The 27,541-nt window shown below is 44.0% G+C and overlaps 1 protein-coding gene across 2 annotated transcripts in view; it reads left to right on the top strand.

The window, feature by feature from the left end:
- Positions 1-822: 822 nt before the first annotated feature.
- The window catches only part of rnaseh2a (ribonuclease H2, subunit A), a 29,683-nt gene continuing 2,964 nt past the window's right edge, over positions 823-27,541 (top strand). For both annotated transcript variants that reach the window (XR_008726335.1, XM_055663869.1), the window contains exons 1-8: positions 823-1,379; positions 6,371-6,442; positions 7,511-7,637; positions 9,624-9,711; positions 13,079-13,216; positions 16,046-16,133; positions 20,152-20,221; positions 20,309-20,362. Coding sequence is in view for 1 of the 2 variants with exons in the window: in XM_055663869.1 (XP_055519844.1) it covers positions 1,253-1,379; positions 6,371-6,442; positions 7,511-7,637; positions 9,624-9,711; positions 13,079-13,216; positions 16,046-16,133; positions 20,152-20,221; positions 20,309-20,362 (764 nt within the window). In the remaining variant the exon portion in view is untranslated. The remainder of the gene's footprint in view (positions 1,380-6,370; positions 6,443-7,510; positions 7,638-9,623; positions 9,712-13,078; positions 13,217-16,045; positions 16,134-20,151; positions 20,222-20,308; positions 20,363-27,541) is intronic.

Here is a 27,541-nt window from a genome sequence, read left to right as displayed (position 1 = left end):
GGAGGTTTTGGTCACTCTCCCTAATGGTCAAAAGTGGTTTCATAGAAACATAGAAAATAGGTGCAGGAGGAGGCCATTCGGCCCTTCGAGCCAGCACCGCCATGAGTTGTGATCATGGCTGATCATCCCCTATCAATAACCCGTGCCTGCCTTCTCCCCATATCCCTTGACTCCACTAGCCCCTAGAGCTCTATCTAACTCTCTCTTATATCCATCCAATGATTTGGCCTCCACTGCCCTCTGCGGCAGGGAATTCCACAAATTCACAACTCTCTAGGTGAAAAAGTTTTTTCTCACCTCAGTCTTAAATGACCTCCCCTTTATTCTAAGACCGTGGCCCCTGCTTCTGGACTCACCCAACATTGGGAACATTTTTCCGTGTGTGATCGAGGCTTCATCTAGGTTGCTGCTATTTTTTCATCATGTTTAAAACCGGCCTCGACTAAAAATAGGTTGCCGTTTTAAAAATTGATAATTTTTTTGTCGCAGGTCTAGTTGAAGCCGGTTTTCTTCCTAGTGGTGGAAGGTTTTCAACATATGCATGGGAGGTGGTAGGAGGTTGCAGGTCACCTCGACCTTGATTTTTTTTTTGGGTGGCGGGCAAGGTCACCAGAGGTTGCTGTTTAGGTCTCCTAAGTGGGACAGGGGCATTACTCCAGCATTTTGTGCCTATCTTCGGTTTAAACCAGCACCTGCATTTCCTTCTCTGCAGCGCCTGGTGGCTAAAACTACATCTCCCAGGCGGCAGTGTGAATGAAGCAAAGCACATGAGCAAAGATCCTTTGCTATAGGATCTTTGCACATGAGGGCGGTGTGAAGCAAAGGCGCCATAGGCGGAAGCACTCGCTTGTTCGTGATCATAACTCACTCGTATCAATCGCTAATTAAACTGCAACGTGCTGTGAAATGTCTCTTTTGCATTTTAACTCCTGCATTTGGGAACATTCCCAATTTGGAATTTGGTTGTGGTTTCCAAAGTAGAGGGGAGTCAAGGGTCAGAGGTGGAAGCCGAGTGCGGGAAAGTTTGGAGAGAGTCTGCAAACTCCTGCACCTTTCGCCCGGACTCAGCCCGCACCCCTTGCTCGCCTGCTTAACCTTGCCCTTATACAGCCCACACACCTCCCTGCCTGTCTGTCTGTCTGTCTGTAGTCTGCACCAAAGATTATATCCTCCAGTATCTTTGGTCTGCACTCTGCACTTCTGCAGCCCACAAACCCCCTGCACCCCAGCCCGGCTGCAGCTTCCCAGCCGTATGGAGCTGAGCGAGTGGCTCCGCGACCCGGGCAGTAGCTGCCGTCTGAGCTCGGCCGTGGCCGCTGCCTGCCGCGGGGAACCCTGCACACTCGGGGTGGATGAGGCGGGGAGAGGTCCCGTGCTGGGTGAGTGGGGGGAGAGGAGGGAGGAATGAGGGTTGGTGTGTGTGTGAGAGGCTGGGGGGGGTGGTGAGAGGTGTTGGGTGTAAGAGAGGTGGTGGGGAGGGGAAGGGAAGGGTGGGAGGTAAGGAGAGGGTGGGGGTGAGGGAGGGACAGGGTGAGGTGCGCAGGAATGGATAATAATAATAATAATAATTTTATTTATAGAGCATTTTAAAAACAAACATAGCTGCAACAAAGTGCTGTACATCACTAATCATTGACAAAAAAGTTAATACACACCAAAAATAACAATCAGAAGAAATAGTAGGAAAAGACATGTAAAATAAAGAAACATCAAAAACACCACAAACAGAAGCAAAGCCTCAGGCATGGTCAAAAGCCAGGGAGTACAAATGTGTTTATGGGAATGGGAATAGTATATGTCTAAATGTTTGGTAAACATTGTGTTAGTACCTGCCTCAACTACCTCCTCATGCAGGGTGGGGTGAGGATGAGAGGAGGGTGAGATGAGGGGGTGTGAGATGAGGGGGTGTGAGATGAGGGTGAGGGGAGGTGAGAGGAGGCAGGAATGAGGATTAGAGTGTGTGAGTGGCTGGGGGGTGAAAGTGGGGTTGGGTGTAAGAGGGGAAGAGTGGTGAGGAGGGGAAGGGTGGGAGGTAAGGAGAGGGTGGGGTGAGGGAGGGACAGGGTGAGGTGAGCAGGGATGGATGGGAATAGTATCTGTCCAAATGATTCTTAAACATTGTGTTCATACCTGCCTCAACTACCTCCATGCAGCTCGTTCTATATATCCATCACCCTCTGTGTGTAAAAAACAAGTTGCTCCACAGATTCCTATTAAATCTTTCCCCTCGTACCTCAAACCTATGTTCTCTGGTTCTCGATTCCCATACACTGGGTAAAAGACTGTGAATTTACCCTGTCAAGTCAAGTCAAGTCAAGTTTATTTGTCACATACACATACGAGATGTGCAGTGAAATGAAAGTGGCAATGCTCGCGGAACAACAAAACAATCAAACAAATTATAAACACAATCATAACACACATATTATTTTACATAATAAATAATAGAAGGAAAAACGTTCTGTACAGTTAGTCCCTGGTGAGAAAGGCGTTTACAGTCCGAATTGCCTCTGGGAAGAAACTCCTTCTCAACCTCTCCGTTCTCACTGCATGGCAACGGAGGCGTTTGCCTGACCGTAGCGGCTGGAACAGTCCGTTGCAGGGGTGGAAGAGGTCTCTCATGATTTTGTTTGCTCTGTAGTTGCACCTCCTGTTGTATAGTTCCTGCAGGGGGGTGAGTGGAGTTCCCATAGTGCGTTCGGCCTATTCCTTTATAATTTTCTTATATTCCTTTTATAATTTTATACACAGACACAGGTACGCAGACACATACATAATCTGATTGTAAAAATACCTCTTCAATGTTTTTATTATTTGTTCTATTTTATTTTATTAGAAGTACAGTCATATGGCACCAAAGTGCCTAATATATATTTTCATAATACATTTTATGTACAACTTCTTTTTTTTTGTTACATTGAAAAAAGATTAGAATAAGAAAAAGAAGTTAGATAGTAAAGGATAGAAAGATGTGAAATATATAGTGTGTTAAGAAAGAAAACGAGTAAATGAAGAAAGTTGAGAGAGAAAATAGAGAAAAGAAAATAAAATAAAAAAGAGAAGGAGATCATTATTTATAATCTTGACCAACCCTCGTCCAGTCCTCTTCAATGTTTAAACATCACTCTTCCATTGCATGTAGTGTTGCCTTGCGGTGATCTTGGTCCACACCGCTCTGTGTGGTGAGGAAGGGGCTCCTTAAAACATGAGCCGGCACCCTGGCAGTGATGTCAATGGGGGGGAAAGCCCTTTTGTGGTTATTTAGATTAGATTAGATTCAACCTTATTGTCATTGCACAAATACAAGTACAGGCACAATGAAATGCAGTTTAGCATCTAATCAGAGAGCAAAGTAGTAAAATGCTGATTAAAACAATATGTAAAATTAGGATATATTGATCTATGTATATAGGCAAATGTGTAGAAGGGAACTGTAGGTGCTGGTTTATACCAAAGACAGGCACAATGTAACTCAGCGAAGGAAATAGGCAACGTTTCGAACCAAAACCCTTCTTCAGTCTGCACTCTTCAGACCAACCCGCAACATTGCCTAACCCTTTGCTCTAGAGATGCTGCCTAGCCCGCTGAGTTACTCCAGCATTTTGTGCTGTTCTTGGTTATAGCGGGCAATCAGCAACATAATTCTGGTCTGTTCTAGCAGGATTACTGTACAATGAAAATCCTACCTATAGCAGCACCACTTGCACTTGGACTCATACAATTTGGATTTTTGTATTTGTCTATAAACATAAATTCTGCAAGATAGTAAAAAGCCAGGATCTGTGTAGTTCCGTGTTATTACAGTAAACTCATGGTTTGCTTTTGAGGCCACCATTTTACAGAGGTGGAAAAATGAATGTTGCTACAGAGGTTGCTTTAAATTGCCACTGGCACTAACCTCTTGATCATACCACTGGGAAGTACCCCATGGTCTGTTTTTGGTACGGTTTTAATAGACAATAGGTGCAGGAGTAGGCCATTCGTCCATTTGAGCCAGCACTGCCATTCAATGTGATCATGGCTGATCATCCCCAATCAGTACCCCGTTCCTGCCTTCTCCCCATATCCCTTGACTCCGCTATCTTTAAGAGCTCTATCTAACTCTCTCTTGAAAGCATCCAGAGAACTGGCCTCCACCGCCCTCTGAGGCAGAGAATTCCACAGACTCACAACTCTCTGTGAAAAGCAATGCCCACATTTACCCACTAATATTAAATGTGAACTTGGCTTAGTATTCACTCTAGTCAGGGGGATCGAAATTGAAGTTAGGTGGCAAAAAAGCCTTTAATTTTGTTTTATCACGTCTTCCAAGGTACGTGCGATACAGTCGAAGAAAAGACTATAATGAACAAATGAATGAATACGTTTATTGGCCAAGTATTCACATACAAGGAATTTGCCTTGGTGCTCCACCCGCAAGAGACAACATGACATACAGTGACAGTTAGGAATGACACATCAAACATTAAATAGAAATGATCACAATCAAGCTGTCCACAGTGTACAGATAACTATGAGTTGAAGTGAACAGGTTTATGCTGTTTGGTGCGAAATAGATTAAAAGGGCAGTGGGAGAAGGCTGAGCAATAACTTGCAAAAAGGAATTGGATAAATGTGATTTGTTGGGAAAAGAAGCTCTACACCAACTCATTGCATCAACTTTCAAAAAGCCAACACAAAGATAATCAAATTTTCTGCACTCTCTGATATATGCAGGGTGGGAAGAATGACATTGCTAGTGAGTTGTTGCTTAATGAGCAGTTACTTTCCATGCTTCACCCCAAAGATTTGGCCACAGGTGGCATATCGCACTCTGTAATGCTCATTAATGCTTTGGGATAGCTAATTATAGAGGTAGAAGGGACTTGTATATGTTGACATTGGCCACTGAGAAAAATTTCACTGAATGAGACTTACAAACCCATTGTCGCTTTCATTATATTATAGGCAACATGGGGGAAATAGTCTTGTTGAAACTTGACGTGGTATCAAATATCTCCCATTACATGCTGCATGGTCTCTAACACATTAGAAATACAATGTGTACAGATACCTGCATTTTGAGGTTTACAAGTCCGCCCTAGACTCGACCTGAGACGTCACCTATTCCTTTTCTCCAGAGATGCTGCCTGACCTGCTGAATTACTCCAGCATTTTGTGTCTGTCATCGGTTTAAACCAGCATCTACAGTTCCTTCCCACACACTTCTGTAGGTAATAACAAGTTCTGATCCTGTGACCTGTTTCTACACCGATCAGTTTGTGTTGGCAATGAGAGACACACTATTTTTTTCCTGCCAGCTGCTTTCCTAAGTAATCGTGTACAAAGCAGTTTAAGAGTTTTAAAGAGTTTTACTTGGCACTGAATTTATGTTCATAAGTGATTGGAGTAGAATTAGGCCATTCGGCCCATCAAGTCTACTCCGCCATTCAATCATGGCTGATCTATCTCTCCCCTCCTAACCCCATTCACCTGCCTTCTCCCCATAACCTCTGACACCGGTCAGGATACGGCTTTTTTTTAAAATATTTTATTTTATTAGAAGTAAGTACAGTCATATGGCACCAAAGTGCCTAATATATATTTTCATAATACATTTTATGTACAACTTCTATTTTTTTTTTGTTACATTGAAAAAAGATTAGAATAAGAAAAAGAAGTTAGATAGTAAAAGATAGAATGATGTGAAATATATAGTGTGTGAAGAAAGAAAACGAGTAAATGAAGAAAGTTGAGAGAGAAAATAGAGAAAATAAAATAAAATAAAAAAGAGAAGGAGATCATTATTTATAATCTTGACCAACCCTCGTCCAGTCCTGAAACAGTTCTTTTACAATTGTGTTGCACCATATGATTCCAAAAAAACGACGAATGGAGACCAACTCGTTATGAATTGGTCTGATTTATCCATTAGGAGTAATCGCATTTCCTCAAGATGAGCGGTGTCCAGGATACGGCTTTTGAAACAATAATTTTGTATTTTTCCTCAAGTTTCTGAAATCTTAAATTTTGCACCTTGGTTTCGTGGGAAGCAGCTTTCAAAGTTTAGAAACTATTGGACAGCCAACATGCTCCAGAGTAATGGAGAGAAGGAATGGGTAACGTTTCGAGTCAATACCCTTCTTCAGACTGGAGATGTCTTCTTGAATCTGAAGAAGGGTCTCAACCTGAAACGTCACCCATTCCTTCTCTCCAGTGCCTGTCCCGCTGAGTTACTCCAGCTTTTTGTGTCTATCTTCGGTTTAAACCAGCATCTGCAGTTCCTTCCTGCACTGCTCCGAAGGTTGTCCGGAATGTACTTCGGACTTCTCCACCTGTGTTGTGTGTCAGTGACTGTGTCCCTTATCCCTGCTGTTTCCCTATCTTTCAGGGCCAATGGTTTATGGAATCTGCTTTTGCCCAATCTCCAAGCAGCAACAGCTTCAAGATCTCAAGGTTGCAGGTATGGGAGTCTAAACATCAAACATGACTGAATGCAGTCAAACCAGAACCGTGCCGAAATCCAAACAAAGAAACAATTAGTCACATGAACAGTACATGTTGCATTTCTCCCGCTAGCTTGTATATCTGTACTCTGTTTTATGGATTTGATCATATAAACTTGGGTCTTTGCAGGATTTACAGTGAAAGAATTCTACTATCCTTATGTATTTCGTTGTCTCAAATGCATTTCGTTGTCTCTAATGCATTTCGTTGTCTCTGTACTGTACACTGACAATGACAATTAAAATTGAATCTGAATCTGAATCTGGTATTATGTTCTTTTAGTTTAGTTTAGAGATACAGTACGGAAACCGGCCGTTTGGCCCACCAAGTCTGCACCGGCCAGCGATCCCCGCACGCTGACACTATCCTACGCACACGCAGAGAATTCCACAGACTCACCACTCTCTGTGAGAAAAAGTGTTTCCTCGTCTCCATTCTAAATGGCTTACTCCTTATTCCTAAACTGTGACCCCTGGTTCTGGACTCCTCCAACATCGGGAACATGTTTCCTGCCTCGAGCGTGTCCAAACCCTTAACAATCTTATATGTTTCAATGAGATACCCTCTCATCCTTCTCAGTTCCAGAGTGTACAAGCCCAGCTGCTTCATTCTCTCAGCATATGACAGTCTCGCCATCCCGGGAATTAACCTTGTTTTCTCAGAGATTTTCAGACACCTCCCACACTCCAAAGACGTACAGGCTTGTAGGTTAATTAGCTTGGTATGAGTGTAAAATTGTTCCTAGTGTGTGTAGGATGGTGTTAATGTGGGTGGGGATCGCTGGTCGGTGCAGACTTGGTGAGAAGAAGGTCCTGTTTCCGCATTGTATCTGTGAACTAAACTAAAGTTGATGTCAGTGATGTATGTATTTATGTATGTACTTAATCTATGAACCACTGTTGTATAACGTTAGTACCTCAACCAATGTCAAGCACTTTGGTCAACGAGAGTTGTTTTGTAAATGTGCTATAGAAATAAAAGTGACTTGACTTGACATTTCCGTTTTCTAACTTGCTTAATGCAGACTCCAAAACATTAACAGAGAAAGAGAGAGAGCGACTGTTTGCCAAACTAGATGAAGCAAAGGATTTTATTGGCTGGGCTCTGGAGATCATCTCACCCAATGTCATTTCGACAAGTATGCAACAAAGGTACGTCTCAACTTATCGACTTAACAGGAGGGATCCATTAATGAACAAGTCTAGCAATAGCTGGAATAAATCTAATCTGGTCATTGACAGTGAAACCATGAATCAACTGCATGCGTATGATAAGACACTTTTTTTTAAATGTACAACCGCCCAGACGTTTCTGGCTGTGTGCTCGGTGGGTGTGACTGTGTCCTTTTATAGGCTTGGGTAGAGTGGATGTGGAGAGGATGTTTCCACTAGTGGGAGAGTCTAGGACCAAGAGTCTTAGCCTCAGAATTAAAGGGCGTTCCTTTAGGAAGGAGATGAAGTGGAATTTCTTTAGTCAGAGGGCGGTGAATCTGTGGAATTCATTGCCACAGAAGACTGTGGAGGCCACGTCAATGGATATTTTTAAGGCAGAGATAGATAGATAGATTCTTGATTAGTATGGGTGGGTGTCAGGGATTATGGGGAGAAGCAGGAGAATGGGGTTAGAAGGGAGAGATAGATCAGCCATGATTGAATGGCGGAGTAGATTTGATGGGCCGAATGGCCTAATTCTGCTCCTGTCACTTGATGCAATGCATTTGAGCACTCTCATTTGTGTTTTCTCTTTTTTATTTCCATTAACCTACACTAAATCCATAGATCATTTGGCTCATTAAGTCTAGGCAGGCTCACAAACCACTTCCCTTCCCCGTAACCTAATGTGGCTCCAGTGCCCATCAACATCATTCCTCTCTTGGGCACACTAGAGGCAGGAAACATGTTCCCGATGTTGGGGGAGTCCAGAACCAGGGGCCACAGTTTAAGAATAAGGAGTACGCCATTTAGAACGGAGACGAGGAAACGCGTTTTCTCACAGAGAGTGGTGAGTCTGTGGAATTCTCTGCCTTTAGGTGGAGGGCGGTGGAGGCCGGTTCTCTGGATGCTTTCACGAGAGAGATAGATAGGGCTCTTAAAGATAGCGGAGTCAGGGGATATGGGGAGAAGGCAGGAACGGGATACTGATTGGGGATGATCAGCCATGATCACATTGAATGGCGGTGCTGGCTCGAAGGGCCAAATGACCTACTCCTGCATCTATTGTCTATTGTCCCTTGGTTCTCCTGCCACTCACCCACCCTCGGGGTAATTTAGAACAACCTGTTAACCTACCAGCCAGCATGTTTTTGAGATATTGGAGGAAATCAGAGTACCTACAGGAAACCCACACTGCCACGGAGAGAGAACGCAAACTCGATAAGTAACGGATCTCAGAAGCCAGCAGTGCTCTGGGCTGCCCTATTTCCACCCGTCTAGCTATTATCAGGACAGTAGACATCTGTGTTCCACCCTTGTCAATAGAAAAATATATGGATAAGACAGAAGATACACAAATATGCTGGAGAAATTCAGCGGGTGCAGCAGCATCTATGGAGCGAAGGAAATAGGCGACGTTTCGGGCCGAAACCCTTCTTCAGACTGATGGGGGGTGAGGGGGAGAAGGAAGGAAAAAGGGAGGAGGAGGAGCCCGAGGGCGGGGGGATGGGAGGAGACAGCTCGAGGGTTAAGGAAGGGGAGGAGACAGCAAGGGCTAGCAAAATTGGAAAAATTCAACATTCATGGATAGGACAGGTTTGGAGGGATACGGACCAAGCACAGGCAGGTGGGACTAGTGTAGCTGGAACATGTTGGCCGGTGTGTGGGCAAGTTGGGCTGAAGGGCCTGTTTCCACGCTGTATCACCCTATGACTATGACTCTGCTGCTTTGATATAAACGAAGGCTTATAATGTTTTGGGATAAAGTACAGTACATCCGTGCTGGACCAAACCACAGAGGGGATGGGGAGGGAGGTGGGGGGGGGGGGGGGGGGGGGGGAATTAGTGTCCATTATTGCCCACTGTCTGCTATAACTGCACGAGGGGGATAAATACTCAAATTTATGCCACACGATTTCAGACTTCAGGAGACTCGAAGGGGGTGGACCAGTTGCTGACCAAACTTAATTCTTGTTTCCAAAACAGATCCAAGTGTAACCTGAACACTTTGTCTCACGATTCTGCCATCGGACTCGTCCAGTACGCGTTAGACAGTGGTGTCCAAGTGAGCGAGGTGAGTGGGGAAAAATGTACGGCAGAAATATAATTCTGTGTAAAAGTCAATGGAAATCTGCAATCAAATGATGGAAATCCCCTTTCTGTTGCTTAAGATCTGCGGAAAGAATGAATAGTGAAATCTATTGAACTTCTCCCCGTGACCAGGGTGGGCCAGAGGGGACATGTCCCCCCCCCATGTTTTGAGAGGTGGGGGACATCCCCGCCAGGTTAACCTGCCTGGGCTTGCGGGAAATGTGGCCAGCGCGGAGAAGCAGCGCTGGTATCCCGTCAGTCCAGACAGGGCTGTTAGTTAACCCGGTGAGACAGGCACAGTTGAGCTGCATTTTGCGCTGGATTGAGACTCCGAAGCCTCGCGCGCGCGTGCGTGTGAGTGTGCGCATGCGCGCGGCCGCCAAAAAATTGTGTCCCCCGTCCCCTCCATGTTTTGATGTTGAGTTCCGCCCTTGCCCGTGACCATATGGGTTTTCTCCAGGTGCTCCGGTTTCTTCACACATTCCAAAAATCGTCCAAGTTTGTGGGTTAATTGGCTTCAGTAAATTGTCCCCAGTGTATACAACAGTGCTAGTGTACGGGGTCATTGCTGGTCTATGTGGACTCGGCTGGCCTAAGGGCCTGTTTCCGCGCTTACCTCTAAATTAAACTAAACCAGTTGTGACTATTGTACTTTAGACTTAAGATGTTGGGGAAGTCCAGAACAAAGGGTCACAGTTTAAGGATAAGAGGGAAATCTTTTAGGACCGAGATGAGAAAAACATTTTTCACACCGAGAGTGGTGAATCTGTGGAAGGTAGTTGAGGCCACAGTTCATTGGCTATATTTAAGAGGGAGTTAGATGTGGCCCTTGTGGCTAAATGTATCAGGGGGTATGGAGAGAAGGCAGGTATGGGATACTGAGTTGGATGATCAGCCATGATCATATTGAATGGCGGTGCAGGCTCGAAGGGCCGAATGGCCTATTCCTGCACCTGTTTTCTATGTTTCTATATACTGCATGGAAACAGGCCCTTCGGCCCACAGAGTCCGTGCCATCCAGCGATCACCCCGTATGCTAGCACTATCCAACACACTAGGGACAATTTATAATTTACAGAAGCCAATTAACCAACAGACCTGTACATCTTTGGAGTGTGGGAGGAAACCGGAGTACTCGGATTAAAGCCGTGCAGGTCAAGGGGAGAACGTACAAACTCCGTTCGAGACCTTCGGTTTCCTCCCACACTTCAAAGACATACAGGTTTGTAGGTACATTGGCTTGGTATAAATGTAAATTGTCCCAAATAGGCCATAGACAATAGGCACAGGAGTAGGCCATTTGGCCCTTCGAGCCAGCACTGCCATTCAATATGATCATAGCTGATCATCCCCAATCAGTACCCCGTTCCTGCCTTCTCCCTATATCTCCTGACTCCGCTATTTTTAAGAGCCCTATCTAGCTCTTCTTGAAAGCATCCAGAGCACCTGCCTCCACCGCCCCCTGAGGTAGAGAATTCCACAGACTCACCACTCTCTGTGAGAAAAAGTGTTTCATCATCTCCGTTCTAAATGGCTTACTCCTTATTCTTAAACTATGGCCCCTGGTTCTGGACTCCCCCAACATCGGGAACATGTTTCCTGCCTCTAGCGTGTCCAAGCCCTTAACAATCTTATATGTTTCAATGAGATAACCTCTCATCCTTCTAAACTCCAGAGCGTACAAGCCCAGCTGCTCCATTCTCTCAGCATATGACAGTCCAGCCATCCCGGGAATTAACCTTGTAAACCTACGCTGCACTCCCTCCATAGCAAGAATGTCCTTCCTCAAATTAGGGGACCAAAACTGCACACAATGGTCCAGGTGTGGTCTCACTAGGGCTCTGTGTGTGGGCTAATATGTGTAGGATAGTGTTAATATGCGGGGATTGCTGGTCGGTGTGGACTCGTTGGGCCGAAGGGCCTGTTTTTGCGCTGTTTGTCTAGACGAAACTAAAGTAAATAACCAAGCTGACCTCCCGGTGGCTCAGCACTTCAACTCCCCCTCCCACCGTCTCCGACCTCTCTGTCCTGGGTCTCCTCCATGGCCACAGCGAGCAGCACCGGAAATTGGAGGAACAGCACCTCATATTCCGTTTGGGGAGTCTGCATCCTGGGGGCATGAACATCGAATTCTCCCAATTTTGTTAGTCTTTGCTGTCTCCTCCCCTTCCTCAGTCCCCCTGCTGTCTCCTCCCACCCCCCAGCCTTCGGGCTCCTCCTCCTTTTTCCTTTCTTGTCCCCAACCACCCCCCGCCCCCGATCAGTCTGAAGAAGGGTTTCGCCCCGAAACGTTGCCTATTTCCTTCGCTCCATAGATGCTGCTGCACCCGCTGAGTTTCTCCAGCTTTTTTGTGTACCTTCGATTCTCCAGCATCTGCAGTTCCTTCTTAAACACTAAAGTAAATAGTGTAAGGGTTTAAAGAAACTGAGAAAACTGTACATCATGCACAACTTGGACTGCAGTCACAAGGGGAATCTCCAACAAGGGAAATCATGCTTGCATGCAGTAATTAGCTGTAGTTAATGTCAAAGACGGGGATGGCTTGGCACCATGGTCTTTGTTATTACTGTCAACATGGATCACAAGCCGCCTGTTTAGTATTGCCACATACTTATTTCATCCAATATCCTGCCACGCTTGTCTTTGCAAATTCATGTTATTATGATTCAGCAAGTTTAATTTCCTTTTATCTCTCGTTATTGTCGAGCTATGTTTGCAGTGTCTAGACAGGATTATATCTCCAAAAACAGTTGGAATAATTGGTCTTCTCTGCAGAAATGTGGCAACATTACTATGGCAACAGTAAAAGCAGAGAAACTGAGGAGTTATTGTCACTTAGACTTAGACTTAGATCCTTTATTTGTCATTTCAGACCTTTCGGTCTGAACGAAATGTCGTTGCCTGCAGCCATACATGTAATAATAAACAACAAAATACACAATAATATATTTAAGATTCCTTTTTCCCACCGCCAGTGTTATCTTGTGCACTCCTCATGAATTACAACCACTGGCCCGAATGGTTGATTTGCGAGTGTAATTTGGCCAGCTGAGTGTCTATGAGCAGGATAAATGATTAGCTTTTGGTCTTATAAAGTTTGGGCAAGCTTTTGCTTTTGTGCAACAAAGTTCTCTTGGTTGTGAATCAATGTGAACTGTTGGCCTGGAGGACTTTCATTAATAACTGACTGAAATTAGAGCACCACTTTTAATGTTTAATAATAAAATAATGTTTTTACCAGACACGCGTAATGTAATATTAATTTCTATTGCAAAGCAAGGTGGAAGTGCTACTTGTGAGAGAATGTTTCTACCCAACTGTGTTCTGATGTGCCTTTCTCTATCTGTAGGTATATGTAGACACAGTTGGACCTGCTGAAAAATACGAGGCAAAGCTGAAGCAGCGTTTTCCAGAGCTTGAGATTACAGTCAGACCCAAGGCTGATTCCCTATTCCCAATTGTCAGTGCAGCCAGTATTTGTGCTAAGGTGAGTGTTGAGTGATCGGTAATACTTTGTCTTCCAATTCTGGCAACAGAATGTTATGGCTTATTGGAGCACAGGAGGATGAGGGGTGATCATATAGAGGTGTATAAAATCATGAGAGGAGTAGATCGGGGAGACGCACAGAGTCTCCAGCCCAGTGGACCAAGGACCAGAGGATGTCGTTTTAAGGTGAAGGGGAAAAGATTTAATAGGAATCTGAGGGGTAACATTTTCACACAAAGGGTGGTGGGTGTATGGAGCGAACTGCCAGAGGAGGTAGTTGAGGCAGGGTCTATTTAAGTCAGGTCAAGTCACGTCACATTTATTTATGTAGCACATTTAAAAAACAACTCTTGTTGGCCAAAGTGCTTTGCATTTGTTATAAGAATAGTATAAACAAACAAACTACATACATATATACATATAGCCCTCGCTCAATGGACGTCAGGAAAGGCTTGGGGAGTATAGATAAGTTAAGAAACAGTTAGACAGGTACATGGATTGGACAGGTTTGGAGGGATATGGACCAAATGCGGGCAGGTGGGACTAGTGTAGCTGGGACATATTGGCCGGTGTGGGCAAGCCGAAGGGCCTGTTTCCACACTCTATGACTCGGGTTTTACCACCATCTTTTCCAAGGCAGATAGGGACAACCAATTTCTCCCTCTCAGGTCTCCACTCCCTGAGAAGCAATAAGAACATTTGAAACTACCATCGCAGATGAAACCGTGAGGCTCAACTCCTGCAGGGTAAAGTGTGTGCCAACCATTTAGCATATTAATATTACAGCATTTTCATTTACTGGGTACCTCCATTCTTTAATCATCATTGATTATTGGTTGGGTGCATGCGGACTTAACATCACTATTGCATTCATAGATGTTATAATTTTAGAAAATTGACTGCAGTTTGAATTTCTACTTTGGATCAGTATGACACAATTTGGCGCTAAAATGGTTTAGCTTATATTTAGTTTAGTTTAGATATACAGCGCGGAAACTGACCCTTCGGCCCACCGAGTCCGCACCGACCAGTGATCCCCGCACACCAACACTACCCTACACACACTAGGGGCAATTTTTTAATTTATACCAAGCCAATGAACCTACAAACTTGCATTTCTTTGGACTGAATGTTCAAGAAGGAACTGCAGATGCTGGAAAATCGAAGGTAAACAAAAATGCTGGAGAATCTCAGCGGGTGAGGCAGCATCTATGGAGCGAAGGAAATAGGTGATGTTTCAGGTCTGAAGGAGGGTTTTGACCCGAAATGTTGCCTATTTCCTTCGCTCCATAGATGCTACCTCACCCGCTGAGTTTCTCCAGCATTTTTGTCCGTCTTTGGACTGAACAGTATTGAGACATTTGCAAATATGTTTCCTTACCAGACTGCAGTATGAACTGAAATGTTACCAACATGTTTAGTGTTTCATTCAGTGCGTTGTGGAAATGTTTTTTTCTCTCTTTAGCAACAAATCCCCAGCATATTGTGTTTCAATGTGAAGCACTGCAAGTTTTCTATTGCATGGCAAAGTATGTCCAGTGGATGGCAATGTTGTGTTGTCCTCTTCAAATTAAAAACAAAATCAAATTTACAGTTTGATCTGTTAGGTTTTAGGGAATATTATGACATTCCTAGTGTGTATTTCGTAGCAAGAATTTTTGTTTTTTTTAAATTGAAAGGCTATTTTGTAAGACTTCAATGTAAGATGACTGGATAGGTACATGGATATACAGGGAATGGAGCGGTGTGGGTTATGGGCAAACAGATATGAGTTTGTCTTGGCATCAATGTCCGCATGGATATTGTGGGCTGAACGCCCTGTACTGTTCAATACGATACGATACGGTAGAAATGTATTTATCTCGGGAGGGAAATTGGTCTGCCAACAGTTGCATAAGAAATATAAAAAATGCAATTCAAAGTGGGATTCAGAAATGTGTATGCTGGTTTAGTTTAGAGATCTTTTATTGTCACAGGCACCAATTATTGCAAATTACCATGCAGCCAACAAGACACACAACTACATACAAGTTAACATAAACATCCACCACAGCTGATTCCCCACATTCCTCACTGTGATGGAAGGCAAAAAAGTCCATTCTTTTCCTCTTTATTCTCCCGTGGTCGGGGCAGTCGAACCATCCTTCGGGGCGATCGAAACTCCCGTGTTGGGGCGATCGAAACTCCCGCGTTGGGGCAATCGAAACTTCCGCGTTGGGGCGATCGAAACTCCCACGTTGGGGCAATCGAAACTCCCACGGCTTGGAGTTCCCGAAGTCGGTCTCTGACCAGAGACTACGGGCTCCGTGATGTTAAGTCCGCAAGCACTCACGGTTGGAGCTCCAAGGTCGACCCCTGACAGCTCCCCGTCGATCTCCACCAACTCCTCGATGTTAGGCCGTAGTGCAGACGGAGAAATGATACGGATCTCCGTCGAGGTAAGAGATGGGAAAAAGTTTCCCCCGACCCCACCCCCCGCATAAAACAAGCTGAAGGACACTAAAAACATACATTTAACACCTCCAATTAAAACACAAAGGAAAGGACAAACAGACTGTTGGCGAGGCAGCCATTGGTGGCGCCACCTGGTGGATACGGTGGCCCTTCGGCCCAACGAGTCCACACCGACCCGCGATCCCTGCATATTAACACTACCCAACACACACTAGGGATAATTTTACATTTATACCAAACCAATTAACTCATGAAAAGATTGTATGGATTGCTATTAATGATCCTAAGTTATATATTTTGAACGTAATACTGGAAATTAACTGAAAACCGTAGAGCTATTGACTGACTGACCTTTGACTTGCATCTCCTGTTTAGGTCGCAAGAGACCATGTCGTTCAGTCATGGAAGTTTATTGAAGATCTGGGAGACATAAACTTGGATTATGGTTCAGGATATCCCAACGGTGAGATTCGGCAATAGGTGGTCTTGTGATGGTCTCAGTGGGGTGGGAAGTGCTTTGCTTATTACTGTTTTGGTTTAATTTAGTTTAGAGATACATCGCAGAAACAGGCCAACTGAGTCCACACCGACCAGTGATCCCTGCACATTCACACCACCCTGCACATACTAGGAACAATTTACATTTATACCAAGTCAATTTATTCTAAGCTGTAGAAAATGCAATTTCGTTCTAACCAAGCTGTTTGAATGACAATAAAAGGCATTCCATTCTATTCTAAATTAACCTACAAACCTGTACGTCTTTGGAGTGTGGGAGGAAACTAAAGATCTCGGAGAAAACCACGTGGTTACGGGGAGAACGTGCAAACTCCGTACAGACAGCACCCGTAGTTAGGCTCCAATCCAGGTCTCTGGCGCTGTAAGGCAGCAACTCTACCACTGCACCATCTCACTACTGGGATAATTTGGAAAGTTTAGGCTAGATTTTCCAAAGGATGAAAAAGAATTGAACCTGTCAAAAATTACTTAAAACTTTCTCATTGTCAGTCTGAACTGTTTTTGTTTCTAGTTTTTTGTTGATACCTGCAATGGTTCTTATTTTCTCAGAAGTATTTGACATAGAATGATAAAACTATCATCGGAAAAATAGGATCAATAATTAATAGAAATGCAGACATCAACAAAAACTAGAAACAAAAGTTTCTAGTTTTTAGCATAGGCTAGTTTTATGTGGAGAGGATGTTCCCACTAGTGGGAGAATCTAGGACTAGAGGTCACAGCCTCAGAATTAAAGGATGTTCTTTTAGGAAGGTGATGAGGAGCATTTCGTCAGTCAGAGGGTGGTGAATCTGTGGAATTCTTTGCCGCAGAAGGTTGTGGAGGCAAAGTCTGGATATTTTTAAGGCAGAGGTAGATAGATTCTTGATTAGTCCGGGTATCAGAGGTTATGGGGAGAAGGCAGGAGAATGGGGTCAGGAGGGAGAGATAGAACAGCCATGATTAAATGGCGGAATAGACTTGATGGGCCGAATGGCCTAATTCTGCTCCTATCACAAGACCTAGCGTAGACATTGCATTATTTTGGATATTATTGAGGCAGCAAGCTAGAGGGGGAATTGAGGATATTTTGAACTGAGCCCTTTTCCCTCATGAAGTACATTACTCTCCTATTGGCCCTGTTCATGTTTCTACCTGATATACATTTTCTTTGAGACATCACACGAACATTGAGTTACTGGGGACAGCTGAATCAAGGTTGCTGTTCGACATTTACAGCCAACATGTTGAAACAATCGCAAATATTATTCCTGTGGAAATTGAAACTCTTGTAAAAGACGGCAGCATGAATTGTTTAATTCTGACCAGATTGTTTTGTTTATTTTCACGTGCACTGAGATACAGTCAAAAGCTTTTTTGTTGCATACTATCCAGTCAGCTGATAGACTATCCATGATTGCAACCAAGCTGTCCACACTGTACAGGTACAGGATAAAAGGAATGACATTTAATGCAAGGTAAAGTCCGATTAAAGATAGTCCAAGGGTTTCAAATGAGGAGATGGTAGTTCAGGATTGCTCTCTAGTGGTGACAGGATGGTTCGGTTGCCTGATAACAGCAGGGAAGAAACATCCCTGAATCTGGAGGTGTGAGTTTTCCACACCTTCCAAATTCTGTACCTCTTGCGTGATGGGAGAGGGGAGAAGAGGGAGTGTCTGGGGTGAAATTTTTTTTTTTTTTTTTTTTTTTTTTTTTTTTTAATTTTATTAGAAGTTAATACAGCACAAAACAGTACAGTGGCACCTAATTTTAGGTGCCAACTATGTAATACCGTAATCCATTCTATGTACAACCTCTAGTTTTATGTTATAAGAAAGAAGTAAGCAGAACAAGAAAAAGAAAGCAATAGAAAGGGGAAAAAGTGGAAAAATAGATGGTAGAGAGTAGAAAAACGTGAAGTGTGTATATAAAAAATAAAAAAAGGAAGAGAGAAAGAGGAAAGTAGAAATAGAAGAGAAGGCCCCTTAAAAGAGAATTTTTCAAATCTGTATTCGGAGATGTAGATCTATCCGCGTCATGAACTGAAATCAGCAATCCTTACGGCACCGCTGCATCACATGATTCCAAAAAGTCGATGAAAGGAGACCAACTCTTTAAGAATTGGTCATATTTATCTATTAGTCTGGGGTGAAATTTAAAAGTAACTAATTCTATTATTGTCTTCTCACTAAAGGCTCACATTATAACGAAAAATAAACGTATATCAACAGCACTTTCCCTTTTAAAAAATGTATCTGCAATATTTGTTGTTTGGTTTTTAAGCTAACGATGGATTAAAATGGTTTCGTTGCGATTGCACAAAGCAACAGATGGGCTTAATTTAATTGACGGTGATTTCTTGTGTACGTCATCTGGGGAGTTTTGACTTGTGCAATTGTTTTTGATAAATGCCTTTGGTGATTTTGTCTATTCCCTTTCCAGTCGCAACCAGGGCTTGTTACTGCCCATGTAATTCAGAGGCACATCTGACAGGTTTAAACTCGGGGCAAATGGTCTTAGATTAGTGGCACCAACCAATACATCACACTTAGCACATTGGATTTATGTTGGAAACTGCTAGGGAGGGGTTTCCTAGCTATCAGGTCTGGGGCTAAGAAACTGGGGTTCCCCTCTTCCATTATAGATGAGGCTCTCACTAGGGTCTCCTCGATATCCCACAGCTCTGCACTTGCTGCCCCTCCCACCATTCTTTAGAAGGACAGAGTCCCCCTTGCCCTCACCTTCCACCCCATCAGCCGTTACATACAGCATATGTTTAGGAAGGAACTGCAGATGCTGGAAAAATCTAAAGTTGACAAAAAATGCTGGAGAAACTCTACGGATGAGGAAGCATCTATGGAGAAAAGGAGTAGGTGACGTTTTGGGTCGAGACCCTTCTTCAGAGTCACATACAGCATATAATCCTCCAACATTTTCGCCACGTCCAACAAATCCCACTGCTGGCCATATCTTCTCATCCCCACCCCTTCCTGCTTTCCGCAGAGACCGTTCTCTCCGCAACTCCCTGGCCAACTCGTCCCTTCCCACCCAAACCACCCCCTCCCCAGGCACTTTCCCTTGCAACCACAGGAGATGTAACACCTGTCTCTTTACCTCCTCCCTGGACTCCGTCCAAGAACCCCGACAGTCTTTCCAGGTGAGGCAGAGGTTCACTTGCACCTCTTCCAACCTCATCTACTGTATCCGCTGCTCCAGGTGCAAACTCCTGTACATCGGCGAAACCAAGCGCAGGCTCGGCGATCGTTTCGCTGAACACCTCCGCTCAGTCCTCCTGAACCTACCTGATCTCCCGGTGGCTCAGCACTTCAACTCCCCCTCCCATTCCCAATCTGACCTTTCTGTCCTGGGCCTCCTCCATCCTCAGAGAGAGGCCCAGCGCAAATTGGAGGAACAGCACCTCATATTTTGCTTGGGTAGTTTACACCCCAGCGGTATGAACATTGACTTCTCTAACTTCAAATAGCCCTTGCTTTCCCTCTCTCTCCATCCCCTCCCCCTTCCCCAGTTCTCCCACCAGTCTTACTGTCTCCGACTACATTCTGTCTCCTGCCCGCTCCCTTTACATCAGTCTGAAGAAGGGTCTCGACCCGAAACATCACCCATTCCTTCGCTCCAGAGATGCTGCATGTCCCGCTGAGTTACTCCAGCATTTTGAGTCTACCTTTGATTTAAACCAGCATCTGCAGTTCCTTCCTATACACCTATATATTTGTTACAGTGTTTCATTGTGAGGGGGGTGGGGTGGGAAGGTCCAGGTGTGGGGGGACTGCCATGAGGGGAGGGAGGGGGAGAACAAGCGTGGCCTGGTGCGGGATACTTCATTACTTTGTCTGTGCTCTTTATGTAGTGACTATTTGCATACCTGGGTATACAAGCAAAGAATTTCACTGTGACTTGTCACATGTGACAATAAAGTATACATTCAATTCAATTGATGATCTGATTGTCTTTGTTTCCAACAGACCCTAAAACAAAGGCATGGATGGAGAGCCATGTGGACCCTATTTTCGGTTATCCACAGTTCGTACGTTTTAGTTGGAGCACAGCCCAGACTAAAACAAAGGCATGGATGGAGAGCCATGTGGACCCTATTTTCGGTTATCCACAGTTTGTACGTTTCAGTTGGAGCACAGCCCAGACTATATTGGATAACCGAGCAGTACCTGTTCACTGGTATGTAATGTAATGAATGACTTGCCTAGTTAAACCACGGTTGAAGCGTTCTGTTTAAGGAGCAAACCTTAAGTCTGAGGAAAAGTCCCGACTCAGAACGTCACCTTTCCATGTTCTCCAGTGCTGCTGTTGCCCGACCTGCTGAGTTAGTCCAGCACTTTTCTGGAATAGATATATTCTTTTTATTATTGTTCCATTTTTAAACCCCTTGCCCCACGGTACGAGTTCATTCCAAGAGTTCTCCCGGGTTTGCCCTGATTCAAACTCGGAGATTTACGGTAATGGCAACTCTGGGCTCTCGTGGACATTTTTCATCATGTTGAAAAATCTTCACGAGTCTTCCCGTGCTTACCTGCCGTTAGCGAGTCTTCCCGGGTACCTACCGTTAGCGCTGAGAGACGTCCCTGAGCTCCGACGCACCCACTACATTCATTCTCCGTGCTTACCATGAGTTTTTAAACTCGGGAGAGCTCTTGGAATGAACTCATCCCGTGGGACAGGGCTATAAGCTCTGCAATGATTACAACACTCCAGCAGGTGGCTCCATTTCCACAGGTAAACACTCAGGAACGCACTCAAGTATATTGGAACATGGTGCTCATTTTGATATGAAGGCAACGCAATGTTGCAGATAAATCCTCGTAGAAGAGAGGAAGGGATTTACAATGTCTTATTTTTATCACTGATAAAAGAAAAATGCCCTCATTGTGCACCTCGAGTGTTTTATGCAAAGAATTATTTTTGCAATGAGTCTGTCTTGTGTTGACAAGAATATATGGTTACATAAAATAAGATGCTATCAAGCACAAGGCAATGCGCAGGCATCTTTTTTTATGGTTGAATACATTTGCAAAAGTAGCAGTAGTGCAAACTCAGTGCATGTGGGTACAAGAATTAGGATGAATTCTTCCAATTCCTGCTTGACTAGATGGATAGGACCTGGGTGGCACAGTGGTGCAGCAGTAGAGTTGCTGCCTTCCAGCGCCAGAGACCTGGGTTCGATCCTGACTATGGGTGCTGTCTCTACGGAGTTTGTACGTTCTCCCCGTGACCTGCTTAGGTTTTTTCCGGGAAGCTCCAGTTTCCTCCCACACTCCAAAGACGTATAGATTTGTAGGCTAATTGGCTTGGTATAAATGCAATATGTCCCTAGTGTGTGTCGGATAGTGTTAGTGTACAGGGATCAATAGACAATAGGTGCAGGCGTAGGCCATTCGGCCCTTCGAGCCAGCACCGCCATACAATATGATCATGGCTGATCATCCACAATCAGTACCCCGTTCCTGCCTTCTCCCCATATCCCCTGACTCCACTATCTTTAAGAGCTAAATCTAACTCTCTCTTGAAAGCATCCAAAGAATTTGCCTCTACTGCCGTCTGAGGCAGAGAATTTCACAGATTCACAACTCTTGGGGTGAAAAAGTTTTTCCTCATCTCCGTTGTAAATGGCCTACCCCTTATTCTTAAACTGTGGCCCCTGGTTCTGGATTCCCCCAACATCGGGAACATGTTTCCTGCCTCTAGCGTGTCCAATCCCTTAATAATCTTATATGTTTCAATCCATCTGCAGATCGCTGGTGTGCATGCACTCTGTGGGCCGAAGGGCCTGTTTCCACTCTGTAACTCTAAACTAAAACTCAATTGATCTTGCCTGAAGGAGGGCAAGATAGTTAACACATCGTTTTTCATTACTGCCTGAGGATGCTGGCTTTGACTTCACAAATCTAATCGCGCTTCTGAAGTGAATTGACAAGCAAATTAAAACAGTTGTCCCCACTTCCGTAGTTTGGTTCTACATTCCCAGGTAGATCAAGGCTTCAGTTGCCTTTTATTGGTGTGCTTATCTAATGCATTCTGTGAAGAGTGCCAATAGTGCCAAATAAACATACTAATTTTTGGATCTTGGTATTCTGTAAATAGTAGTCGACATAATGTTGATTGGTACAGCGCACATCAGATGAAGGAAAAATCGGTTAAGTTAAGTTTAGCGATACAGCATGGAAACAGCTGAGTCGACCAGCGATCCCCTGTACACTAGTTCTATCTTACACACTGGGGACAATTTGCAGAAGCCAATTAACCTTCAAACCTGTACGCCTTTAGAATGTGGTAAGAAACCGGAGCACCCTGAGAAAACCCACGTGGTCACGGGGTGATCGTGCAAACTCCGTACAGACAGCACCCGTGGTCAGGATTGTACCCGGGTCTCGGGCGCTGTAAGGCAGCAACTCTACCGCTGTGCCACCGTGCCTCTGGTTCAGGCATGGAGGAATGTTAGAGGCGGGAGTCATCGGAGGGTGAGAAAATGTTGTGGGTATTATGCTGAAATTAAACTTGTTCATTAATACGCCCTATCTCCCTTGAATTGTGCAAGTTTGTAAAATCAGTGATCTGATAGATGTCTTCCAATCACCAGCACAGTGGGTTGATAAATGATCTGTTTCTCTGTTTTCACCTTGTCTGGTTTGCCTGAAACCCTCGAGCTGATGGGCTTACTAAGTAATTTGGATTGATTTTATTTATTTTTGGAGTCCACTTTCCCAGCTTTTAACAGGCAGTTTGTTTCAATGTGACAGAGTATAAACGACTCCTGTCACCTTTGCTTTTAACCTTTTTGTTTTCGACTTTCACAGCAGTGGCTTGTGTTGCTGCCTTGCAATGAGAAAAGATTTTGAAGCCTTGTTTAATACAAACCATGCAATAGCACATCTGTGTGGCAAAATGTATTCCCAGTAATGTTCAAGAAGGAACTGCAGATGCTGGAAAATCGAAGGTAGACAACATTGCTGGGGAAACTCAGCAGGTGCGGCAGCATCTATGGAGCGAAGGAAATAGGCAACGTTTTGGGCCAAAACCCTTCTTCAGACACTTCCCAGTGATTTTCATCACTGTCCCACCCCCACCCGCTCCCCAAATTAACAGGCAGTTTCTTCTTGAATAATTCCAGATAGATCCTCTTTTCGCCTACCAAAGACCTAATTACTGTCCTGAATCATTCTGGTCATCATGTGTACTCACACAGAATAGTGAAAGGCTTGGATAGAGTGGATGTGAAAAGGATGTCTCTGCTAGTAAGAGAGTCTAGAGGTCACAGCCTCAGTATTAAAGGACGTTCTTTCAGGAAGGAGATTAGGAGAAATTTCTTTAGTCAGAGGGTGGTGAATCTGTGGAATGCTTTGCCTCGGAAGGCTGTAGGTGCCAAGTCAGTGGATATGTTTAAGGCAGAGATAGATAGATTTTTGATTAGTATGTGTGTCAGAGGTTATAGGGAGAAGGCAGGAGAATGGGGTTAGGAGGGAGAGATAGCTCAGCCATGATTGAATGGTGGAGTGGACTGGATGGGCCGAATGGCCTAATTCTGCTCCATTCACATGACCTTATTCCTTGTTCTTGTGAAAGCAGCAAACGTTTCCTTGGTTTAATAGAATAGAATAGTTTTTATTTGTCATTCAGACCGAAGTCTGAACGAAATTTAAGCAGTCATACATACAATAAAAAACAACAATAAACACATATTAACATCCACCACAGTGAGGCCACCAACATCTCTTCACTGTGATGGAGGCAAAAGTCTTAGGTCTGCAGTCTCTTCCCTCCTCTTCTCCCTCTTCTCCCTCTGCGCTGATAAACTCACCTGTTCTGAAATGGCCCTTTAGCTTTCAACAAATGCATTTCTTTTCTAGGTCTATTAGTTTACCTTCAATATGCACTTAAGAGTTTTAGTTTAGTTTAGAGATACAGGGCAGAAACAGGCCCTTCGACCCATCGAGTCCACACCAACCAGCGATCCCTGCACACTAACACTATCCTACACACACTAGGGACAATTTTGCATTTATACCAAAGCCAATTAACCTACAAAACTGTGTGCCTTTGGAGTGTGGGAGGAAATCGAAGATCTCAGGGTGAAAACCACCCACTGTCGGGATCGAACCCGGGTCTCTGCCGCTGCAAGCTCTGTAAGGCGGAACTCTACCGCTGTGCCGTGCTAATAGCACGGCTATCGAAAGAGTCGGCAAAGACAGAGTGCTCGAGTAACTCAGCGGGTCAGGCAGCATCTCTGGAGAATATTGGATAGAAAGGACACATCCACATTCTCCAAAAATGTTGCCTGAGATGCTGAGTTATACCGCACTTTGTCATCTCTTAATTATGAGCTGCTTGTATTCTAATAACCAAGGTTATTAAATACTACTGGAGATCCATCTACATGTAGGTTCATCTATACTTGTTTAGAGTTATACAGCAAGGAAATGGGCCCTTCGGCCCAACTAATTCATGCCGACCAAGATGCCCTATTGGAGCTGGTCCCGTTAACCCATGTTTGATCCATATCCCTCTAACCTTATGCGAGCCACTTCTCATAATCTCATCGCTGTAGTGTATACGTTTTAATTGTGCAAGTTCGGCGTTGGAGCATTTAAAACCTTTTTGAGGTTTTTTGCACCTAAGATCGGCAAGGCAGAGGAATCGGGATTACAGCTCGTCAGTAAAACCAAACAATGATGGTATTCATGAGGCCTTGGCTGTGGTAGCACTTTGCACATTTCAAATCGGATGGGTTCAATGGTCTTTTTGTGAGAGTTGAGCGTGTAATCGTGTTGTTCTTTAGCGCCGAGCCAACGTCTTTTTAGCAAGATATTCAATTGAGCTGCTAGCTGAAGCGGATGCCAAAAGTCCAGTGTTTCTCTTGGTCCTGTTCCTCCACTTTCTGCACTTGTCAATCTTACTGTATCCTCTTGAACAGATTACCATTCATTAGTTTTGTGGCTGCCAAAACTGTTTATGGTACTTTGCGGTGCACAATTTAGTTGCCATATTTCCCAGTGTAACGGTAGTAATCTTGCTTCCAAAATAACTTTTGATTGAAATTCTCTGGGATGTTTTGAACTCACAGAAAGTGCTACGTGAAGGCATCTATTTCTACACATCAAATACTGACGCTTCTCTTTAAAGCAATAGGAATTGAGTTAATTGGCTTAAAAGTAAGAGGTTGTAAGAAATAATATTAAACTTGCGCCCTTGAAACTTGGGTTATTTGATTTCTGATTTTCTACAGTGTGACATACGCGGCAATTTTAAGATTAATTAATAAGTTTATAGGCCAAGTATTCACATACAAGGAATTTGCCTTGTTGCTCCGCCCGCAAGTGACAACATGGCATACAGTGACAGTTACGAATGACACATTAAACATTAATAATAAAACATTATTGATTAAACATGTGAATGAAATAAAATACCAGAGCAACAGGAGGCTACAGATATTTGGTTATTGAGTGGAGCTAATACTCGTGGAAAAAAAGCTGTTTTTATGGCTGGCTGTGGCAGCTTTGACAGTCCGGAGTCGCCTTACAGAGGGAAGTGATTCAAAGAGTTTGTGGCCGGGGTCAGAGATTATCTTACCAGCTCGCTTCCTGGCCCTTGCAGTGTAGTGTCTGCCACACACAATTATATGCAAAATAGCACCCGACCCAGGAGACGATTTGCGTGCTAAGCACAGAAGTAGATCTACAATCGCATATTACACTCACTCCACGCTTTTAAATCTCTACTCCTACAGCGACATTTCTGACTTTAACTATGCTTGCACTGAACGTTATTGCCTTATAATGTATCTATACGGAAATGGCTTGATTGGAATCATGTGTTGTCTTTCTGCTGGCTGGATAGCAGGCAACAAAAGCTCTTCACTGTACCTCGGTTCATGTGACAATAATCAAAAAGGAACTACTCATTATTGGGGCAGATCATTAAAATATGAAGTTCAAAGGTGGTTCAAATGCAATTTGAAACATTGGAAATGAATCAAATGCCTTTATTTGTCATTGTAAGCACTGCATACAACAAAATTGTTGTTGCCACTCCATTGGTGCATAATATACAAACATAAAAACACAGGACACAATTTAAAAACAATGTTTAAAACTAGGTATTAAAATAAGTAAGTAATCATTACTGTACGTGGTGATAGTACAGTTCAAGGTGGGTAGCAGCATGGAAGAGTGCAGCACGAAAAATACTCAGTGTTTTTTCATATTGAGTGTGCAGATTTTTTTAGGGAAGAAACTGTCTCTGAGTCTGCACAGTGAATGAATAAATGATACTTTATCGTCAAATATACCTAGGTACAATATTACCAAAACAAATGATTGGGAATTGAGAAGAGTTACATTATTGTGTGTGGTGCACATTCTCTTCCGTTCTACCTCCTACTACAAAATGGAGTTCCCATTTTGCCCAGCGGGTGTTGTAGGAGTTTGCTCATTCTTATTTCAATCACAAAACGTGGGTCTCTTTGCCAACTCTTTCTTTAGCAGGTAGAGTTGCTGCCTTACAGAGCTTGCAGCGGCGGAGACCCGGGTTCGATCCCGACTACTGGTGCCGTCTGTACGTTCTCCCCGTGACCGCGTGGGGTTTTCTCCGAGACCTTCGGTTTCCCTCTCACACTCTAAAGACGTACAGGTTTGTAGGTTAATTGGTTTGGTATAGATGTAAAAATTGTCCTTAATGTAGGATAGTGTTAATGTGCAGGGATTGCTGGTGTGGTGCACACTCAGTGGGGCCGAAGGGCCTGTTTCCACGCTGTATCTCTAAAAAAAATAAATGATTCTCCTTCCTGCTTCATCCACTTGATGGATTCTACAATGTCCAATTTGACCGTGTATGTCGGCAGTTTTTATCTTCTCTTGAGTCGGGGGGTTTTGAGCTGCTTGATGTTATAAGTAATTGCATGGGACATGCCACCACTGGCCATTGCTGCATGACTTCAACAGTTGACTTGTCGACAAATTCAGTGTAAAATACATGGGGTTATTCTGCCTGAGGTTTTAGTGTCAGGCAGCACAGAAATAAGTTCAGCAGCCCGACTCGCCCATGCTGATGTAGATGACTGATCTAATCTAGTCCCATTTGCCCCAAATCAATCTAAACTTTTCCTATCCATGTACCTGTCCAAGTGCCTTTTAACTATTGATATTCTACCTGCCTCAACTACCTCCTCTGGCAGCTCATTCAATATATCCACCACCTTCTGAGTGAAAAAGTTGCCTCTCAGTTTCCTATTAATTCTTAGATAAACACAAAATAACTCATCGGGACTGACAGCATCTCTGGAGAGAAGGAATGGGTGGCGTTTTGGGTCGAGACCCTTCTTCGGATTAATGGTTCTTCATATTA

Source organism: Leucoraja erinacea, chromosome 39 (assembly GCF_028641065.1).
Source record: "Leucoraja erinacea ecotype New England chromosome 39, Leri_hhj_1, whole genome shotgun sequence".
NCBI classification, from domain to species: domain Eukaryota; kingdom Metazoa; phylum Chordata; class Chondrichthyes; order Rajiformes; family Rajidae; genus Leucoraja; species Leucoraja erinaceus.
Note: the sequence above shows the minus strand (reverse complement) of the source record. Positions and strands in the feature narration are given on the sequence as shown.